Source organism: Lottia gigantea, assembly GCF_000327385.1.
Source record: "Lottia gigantea unplaced genomic scaffold LOTGIsca_3, whole genome shotgun sequence".
NCBI lineage: Eukaryota > Metazoa > Mollusca > Gastropoda > Lottiidae > Lottia > Lottia gigantea.
The window spans coordinates 1,084,958-1,093,769 of NW_008708986.1; the positions used below are offsets into that span (position 1 = coordinate 1,084,958).

The following is an 8,812-nucleotide window of genomic DNA, read 5'->3' on the forward strand; positions in this document are numbered from 1 at the left end:
GACGTGTTTTCAGAACAAGGGAAATAATTCATACTAAATATTTTTTGATTTCGCTGATTTTCAATAGGGTTTATCCTTGGGTGATTACGAACACTCATAACAAGTTCCATTAAAATCCTTCAAGAATTGTGCCTTCTAGAGTCTTTACGAGCTAAAAATTGAACACGTTTTCAATGACAAGGGCAATAATTCATACTAAATATTTTTTGATTTCACTGATTTTCAATAGGGTTTATCCTTGGGTGATTACGAACACTCATACCAAGTTTCGTTAAAATCCTTCAAGAATTGTGCCTTCTAGAGTGTTTATGGGCTAAAAATTGAATACGTTTTCAAGAACAAGGGCAATAATTCATACTAAATATTTTTCGATTTCGCTGATTTTCAATAGGGTTTATCCTTGGGTGATTGCGAACACACATAAGTTTCGTTAAAATCCGTCAAGAATTGTGCCCTGTAGAGTGTTTACGAGCAATTGTGGACGGACCGACGGACGGACCGACGGACGGACCGACGGACCGACGGACATGGGTGACGACAATATACGCCCCTCATTTCATGTGGGCGTATAAAAATATATATATTATTATATAGAATTATTTAGATAAAGGCCCTGTGGGTGTGGTAAATTTCACTCCACTATCTGTAGCATGACATTTAGGATAAAATGGTAGTTTGTTGACACCTTCTGATATTTGCTGTCATTGTTCATTTGTAATATAGCTTCCCTTCCATATCTGTTGTGATATCTTCTATAAGCTTTTAATATATATATCTTATATTTATGGTAAGGTGGACATATGACATGTAAAGAGGTGTCAAAATCTGTTTGTGAGTTCAATAAAAGCTATGGTTTCACAGTTATTGCCACTTGGTATTATATGCAATGATTTAACAAACCTGCTAAATGGGCATACGTTTACCTTGTCTGGTAAGCCATCTTCCTAATAGCAAATACAATATAGCGTTATAACGAGCTCGTATCGTAAACTAGTGACAAATGTATTTTTATATTTACCTGCAGTGACGCCTAGCGTAACCATTAAAACAGCGATATTGTTAGCAAAACTACTCAATATAAGGCCAAATGATAACAGAGCAGATCCAATCATAACAGAAGATCTACAGGACAAATAATTGGCTACTAGGCTAGCTAGAGGACCTGAATAATAAATATTATAATGTCATTAATATGCAGTAGACCTTTAAGTACGACAAATTACTCGCTACAACAATTCCACGCACAACTATATCAGTATGAAACACAAACACAAAACATAGCTGTCATATGACATGTAACCACAAGCTTTCGTGAATATTAGTTGTGCAGCTTTGTGTATATCAAAACTTGCCCGGGATAGAGGTTATATTTTGTCGAGTGTATAGGTTATATGTCTACTATCTAAAAATGCATAGCCATATACTTGGTTTCAGTTTTAGTGTATGGGTGCTTGGTGACCACACATGTCATCCATAAACTGAGAACAATACCACGATTTTCATGTAAATGGTTCGATTAAACAATGGTGCATACATACCTGTGAGTTGTAAGAGAGATGAGAATAAAGCAGTAACCCAAGCCGTATAAGCAACACTTTCTTTAAATTGTTCTAAAAACACAGCTTGAAACATTCCACCGATAAAAGCTAAACCTGATCCTAAGAGAATATTCATACAGGCTGCTAATAAAACAATCCAAGCCCATCCTTCGTCTCTATCATTAACATCTTCCATTCTCCTTAATAATTTATATCACCTGTTACAAAGTATCGCCTGGTGTACTAACAGATATTAAATGAGAAAAGCAGGAGATAATTTTGAATAATATTCTGAAGAAATCACTATATCACGCTGCCCCAGAAAACCGCATGAATAAATATTTACTGTAAGTTAATATTGCCTCAGGAACTGAATAATACAAGTTAGGCTGAAACACCTCACATATACCTGAACACAGCACCTATCCTATTCAATAACCTTCCTTCGGGTAAAATACTACGATCCATGCTACTTTCCGTTTATAGACATATGTTTACTCATACGTCCGCGCTCTGATATAGTATGATATTACAGGTATACTACCTCATAGGATGACCAAACTGGTGTCATAGCTATACGAAAGAACCCTCTATAATCCATTAATCCATACAACTTAATAATAATTCATTAAAGTAAGTAATTTTGAAACATGTTCATTAGCGCGTTTCAATAATTATTCAATTTAATGAATATATAGTTTTATATAGGGATACTATTCTTAAGTCATGGCACCTGGTAGGTTTAACTGATGAATATATAATCTTATTGGCCAAGTTTGAGACTTTAAACTTGATGTCCATTCTAAGAGTTTGTATCCTTTTAAGCACAACATCAAGTGAACATGATAAACAAATTAGTCTTAATTTGTGGTCATTCTCTATGTTTGCAATTTTTGTAAAGTAAAGGATTAAAGTAACTGCGCCAACATAGCTTAAAACATTCGCCCGATAGATGTCAGTCCTGATCCTATTCATTCATTCATACTAACTGCTAATAAAACACGAAATCTAACATATTCAATCTATTGATGTCTCTTTTTGTTATTTGTACACCGTTAACATTTAAGATATTTCTTAGTCCTGACGATTAAAGTATGAAACCATGAAGCATACCACTTACCACGGCATCTCACAGCAGTCTTCAGAGACTCGACATCTAAACATCGTACAAAAAAGTCAATAGTAGCAAACACTAATAGTTTATCTTATATTCCATTATTTCATTGCTCGACCAAAGTGTGAACGGAAACAGGCGAACAAACCATGAACAATGGATGCCTTTTGATACTATTGATTAGAATTCCGCGCTGATAATTTTCTATGCACAATAAGCGTCACAGTCTGTTAGATCTAAGCGATGTAATGTATTAGAATACATTACGTATTTCAATGATATATTTCTCAAAGTGACATTATGCACCAATTTAAAGCAATGAAAACACACACACATTTTGATATATTTAAATAAAACTAGTATTACGGACATGTTTTTATTTAATCATATCAAATACTTATTTTTAAGAATAACTGTAGCAAAAAACCAGAGAATTACTGCGAAGCCTGGAATTCAAGGCAGTTTCCACGCATTTTTATTGACTATCTGAGTTGCCTTCAATCATGCTCCATTAATTGTTCAGTTCCATTTTATATTTCATGTGTCATCGATTTAGGTTAAATCATTTAGACTGTTTGGGTATAGCTTTGGATATGAAGCATAATTTATAGCAATGCTCAATATTCAGAACGATAGGATCTATATAGGTCGCTAAAATTAACCTGAAACTGGCTGACTACACTCAAAGAGACACGTTCGTCACATATTCGTCACGGGAATTATTTAGCTAAGCCAATCAGTAGTAGTGTTAACATCTTATGTCGAAATTCGAGTCTTCAAATCCATGTGTGATCTGAAATTTCCTCGTTTGAATGTTACAATGATGACTTGTCTTTTCTTGAGATTCTACTATATATAGGAAAGACATATATAGAAATAGGAGAAACTTTTAGTTTGAGGTGTATTTTAAGAGATTGTGCGATTCTAGTACTTTTGAAGACTATCTAAATAAATATATTCAAAACCCAAATCAACACCGAAAATGTCGACTGCTCCCCTTTAACAGCATACCAAACATCTAGATGTGTAATCACATTGGCAGTTGTATTAATAATAATTTAACAGAGGTCATAAAGAGAATAAAGTCCAACCTCTGTAAGTCAGCATCCGTTCAACACTAAAATTTACAGTTATGTAACGGTATTGAGAATTCCCAAGAATATCATCAAAATATCAAGCTATTACGACTTCTGTTCAATACATTGGTATCATTTGGTACTCTTCTTGTATTACAGAAGTCTGCAAATGAAGTGATTTGATTACATAGTAGAGTCCTTGAAAAAAAGACTGTTGATATATATGTTTATGTGTAACAACTCGTTCTCGTCTGCCATAATAGACGCAATTTCTTTAAATGTGCTATCTAACAAGGCATGTGATTGGCTGAGACTCCACTTGCGCACGGGAGAAAAATCTTTTTGTGTTTAAGACTCTGACCACTAAAACATTTTATGCAAATGAGTGTGTACAAATTTAGCCCTTGCTAAACAGCCTTCAATCTCTCTCCCTTTTTGGAATTTTAGAATACCTTCATATGACTAATATTTGGTCTTGAATCAGAATAGGACTGAAATTTACATTTTCATCTGTGAGATAATTATTAGGCGGAAGGATAATTTCAAAAGTCGTTTTGTGAGCAGTCACTGCCAAGGGGATGTTGGTTACCGGTAGTGTTCTACATTCAATTCAAAATTTTCATGGTAATCATAATATATGGAATTTTTGAAGAGATACTAAGTATTGGCCAGTCTTTCGTGCCTCATGTTGGAAGAAAGTTGATAGTCCTAGCTAGATAGCCCCTGTTGTACCACTAGTGATGATGTATGACAGATGCCTTGTCATACCCAATAACCCTACATTTACAATTTTTGAATTTTTAGAATACATTTATGAAGATAGCTTGCCAGGTAAGGTCATATACGCCCACTGACAGCTTTGATTTTAAATAAAAGTATTTGGCAGTACAGTAACAATTATCAGTAAGAAATATTCAACCTTAAGACATACACTTCTTCTGATACTAAATAATATTACCAAGTTTCATCAAAATCTGTCAAGAATTGGTCTTTCTTGAGTTTTTATGAGCAATTGTGGACGGACGGACCGACTGAGGGACAGGGTGACGACAATATACACCCCCCCCCCCCCATTTCATGTTGGCGCATTAAAATTACGACCTTAACGATATATATTTTACACAAAACAAACACATCTATGCATACTGATATTGACCATCAGAGCTAGTACACTTGACATGTAGGTTAACGTCAATGCATTTCACTAGCTAGTTTTTCGTTACATATCTACAGCTTTCAGTATACTCGGTGAATACATGTGATGTTATGAAATCTTTTCTGTCATTGTTGTTCTATTAGCCAACATTCCAATGCTGTATAATAATACTGACCAAGAGGTGCATCAAATGCCTAAGAAGCATCTAACAATTTCTAAAAATAATGGTTTATTGCTGGTTAGGGATACTAGGAGACATGTCTATATGTGTGCTTTAGACCATAACGATTATTATTATATTTATATAGACGTTTACGTACAGACAACTTAAAGGACCCATGGCGCTATTTTTTTTTACCAACCGTACCTTAATCGCAGAAATGGGATTTTTTCAGCTATGCCTCAACCCGCGGCTCACCGTCGAAATTTGAGCCTTTAAATCCAAGAGTGTCCAAATTCATCCGCTATTTTTGAACTTCTGAAGACTATTTACAAATATTCAAGACTCAAATCAACCCAACAAAATGGTGCAACTGCACCTTTAAAGGAATTCAACCTCTAAGAATTAAAATAGAAATTAAATTTTCAAACTTGGCCGAAAAAAATACTTTTCGTCAGTGGGTTATAAGACGAATACAATTTAAACAAAAAAAAAAAATATAAAAATCACACGCTTGCTTTCCAAGCGACTTTGTGCCAATTACTGCTATATTCCACATATCCATATCCACATCCCGCCTCAACATTACTTAATATAGATGTACGAAAATAGCTTATTTATAGTAAGTCATTTCATACAACGAAATTCAAATGTCTTTTATCATGGCATTGCTATGATATTAGGGTTAGGCTTGATAATAGGACACGATATGCTGTGTACGTTGTTGATAAAAAAAAATTGAATGTTGTTAATAAAAAAATATTGAAACGATATGTTGTATACGTTGTTAATTAAAAAATGAAAGTGGTTATTTTCCCTGGCAAATTCGAATCTTTCTAATCTGCTGGGCAACCCCAATCTCATTGTGTGGTGTGGACTTTCTAATAAGTGTTTATGTGATGTGAATGCCTACTCATCACCTATTAGAATACGTGTAATCAAATATTTGAATGAGATATTTTCAAAAGGACAATGAAGAGGTAAATCACTATAGTCTAAATTGTTAACTCTTTTTCTAGCGTTTGACCAAAAATGTGTTCATGTTAGTCATTAAAGCTATCATGCTCTAACTAGGCTAAAATTAATTATATATAAAAATATATTACGACCGCCTGTCCGCCATATTTAATACTATCAGTGGCCATATTTGTTGAAGAAATATGGCCGCCGCACACACAGTATAAAAGTCATGTAAGTCACGCCCATCAATCAGTTGATATTCAGACCTCGAACCGCCAACATCGTTTATCACCAACCAACCAACATTGAATCTAGCCAACCTAGACTTTGATATCTATACAAACAATAAAGGTAAAACCAAAATTTCACGATAGTTAAGAAATGAGGATTATTCTTGATATACATTATGATAGATGATTGCTAGATTGGGCATGTTTTTATAAATCATATTCTTGCTCTTGAAATTTACCAATTGCCTTTCGTATTGCGACAATACACTGTACAAAAGGCCTTGCCACACATTTTTAAAGATACACGTTTCTTTCGTATATTTGGCAAAATCCTAAAACTTCTCTCTGTCCAAAATATAATCCAATTTCATACAGACCATAACAATATTTCTAACACCTGATGCATTTTTCTTGAGTAATAAGAAGAGTGTAAATCAGTTCAAAATTTCTACTAGAATAACTTTATGAAAAATAGAAGTTACTTCCCATAATACAGACTACAAAGAGAGTAAGTAATTGTTCAACATAACTAGTGATTTGCATACAATAATTTCCCATCTGTAGGCCTAATCATGGCGATAATTCTAAAATATTGGGAACATTTTTCATCCTATGTATAATGAGAGTTGATATCTTGTAAGGAAAATGCGAACGTGGACACATTTCATAACATTTTTCATAAGTTGTTATTCGATGTCATGGGTCGCGGTAGCTCAGTGATGAGACGATCTTAGCGCTAGGATGTCCCATGTTCTTATCTTCTAACATTGATTCTATGACATACAAGCGCTAAGATCGTTTCGAGAATATGTGGCCAGGATTCAATCCAGGATAAGTTCGGAGGTATTAACCTTCGGATTTTTTCAAATCATGTTTCTCCCTGTTAGTGATGCTGGTCGGGCTGACTAACATGGAAAACAAGTTCATTCGTTCGAATGGGTCAATAAATCGAGTCGTCGTATACACCATGCACGTTCAAAATCCATAGATAGCACCCTTGAAATCTGAATAAAAGAAAACGAAACGTCTCTATCCAAATTATAACATATTTCTAATCAACAGTTTACAAGGCGACACAATAATGAGAGATTTTGATCCAAAGCAAGTTGACAGCTGACAGTTTCGATGGTCATTATATCGATTGTTTATCAGATACAGCTATGTATTATTTAGGTGGGTGACACACGAAAGACACCACGAAAGCTAGCGTGTAAGAATCTTCAACTCGTTTCGTTTATCTGTATATCTATTGGTTCTTGTTCAGGATGGTAACCAATCAACGGCGAGTTTGGAGGTTTTAATAGTGGAATACAGAAACTCACCAGCGAAGCTGCTATCACAACGCTACCTGAAACAAACAAAAGGGAAATTAGGCTTAAAATTGTTAATTTTGCTTTTAGACAGACTATCTACATATGTTAATGAACCTTTGAGTACCTTTACATTATTATTACACACCATCAATGCATTCAAAGATATATTCAAATGATTTTAAAAAGTTGTATATCTATAGTACAAATTCTAACGATAACTTGCCAGGCAAGGTTATATACGCCCACTAGTAGCTTTGGTTTTAGATAAAAAATATTTGGTAGTACAATAACAATCACCAGTATGAAATATTTAACCTTTAGTCATACACTCCTTTCCAACTTTTTGGAATAATATTATCAAGTTTTTTTCAAAAAAAGAAATCTGGCCAGAATGGTAACTTCTAGAATTTTTTCATACCAAAAATTGAACAAAGGCAATGACTCATATTAAATATATTTCGATTTTTCATCCTTGGATGATAATAAATCATTTCACCATGTTTCGTCAAAACCCATTAAGAATTGTGCCATGAAGAGTTAAAAATCGAACGCGTTTTCAAGAAAAAGGCAAAAAATTCCTATAAGATATTTTTCTGATTTTCAATAGGGATCATCCTTGGGTGATAATAAGCACTTACACAAAATACACCAAAATTATGCCTACTAGAGTGTTTACGAGCAATTGTGGACAGACATGGATGACGCAAATTTTATGTGTGTGTATAAAATTTACTAACCTGACATATACATAGTATATTGATATGTACCAGTTATATCTACTATACTACCTGTAAATATATAATTAGCTTTAATCTGGGTTTGCGATATGACTTGAGTAGTATATGTCTTTTCGGATATGACGCATTTCACTTCTGCGCATGCGCAGCTTTTTCAATGCGTCATATCCGAAAAGACACAACTGTTAAAATGTATTATAACAGACTCCCCAAACTGTATTATAACAGATTCCTCCAAACTGTATTATAAATTACCCCAAAACCACAGACAAGAATCACTAATAATAATACAGTATAAAATAACCGCATTAAAAATGTCTTTGATTTTAAAACACGAACAAAAAAAATTCGAAGGAGACGGTTTCTTCTCTGCGCTAACATCTCTCATCCCCAAAGTGGCCAATTTTGTCTCAAACAACAAATTTCCTCCTTGTATTAAATCTTTCGTATTAAAAATATATGTTGAACAAATATGTCTTTAATTAATGTCCATCCTCCTAAAACGTATTTCGGTGCGGGAGACATTCA

The 8,812-nt window shown here is 34.0% G+C and overlaps 1 protein-coding gene across 1 annotated transcript in view; it reads right to left on the reverse strand.

The window, feature by feature from the left end:
- LOTGIDRAFT_153161 (hypothetical protein) overlaps window positions 1-1,734 on the reverse strand; it is a gene marked incomplete at both ends in the record, with an annotated part of 10,189 nt that extends 8,455 nt beyond the window's left edge. Inside the window, 2 exons of the mRNA XM_009057089.1 lie at window positions 1,019-1,162; window positions 1,539-1,734. Coding sequence (XP_009055337.1) covers window positions 1,019-1,162; window positions 1,539-1,734 — 340 coding nt within the window. The remainder of the gene's footprint in view (window positions 1-1,018; window positions 1,163-1,538) is intronic.
- Window positions 1,735-8,812: the final 7,078 nt, after the last annotated feature.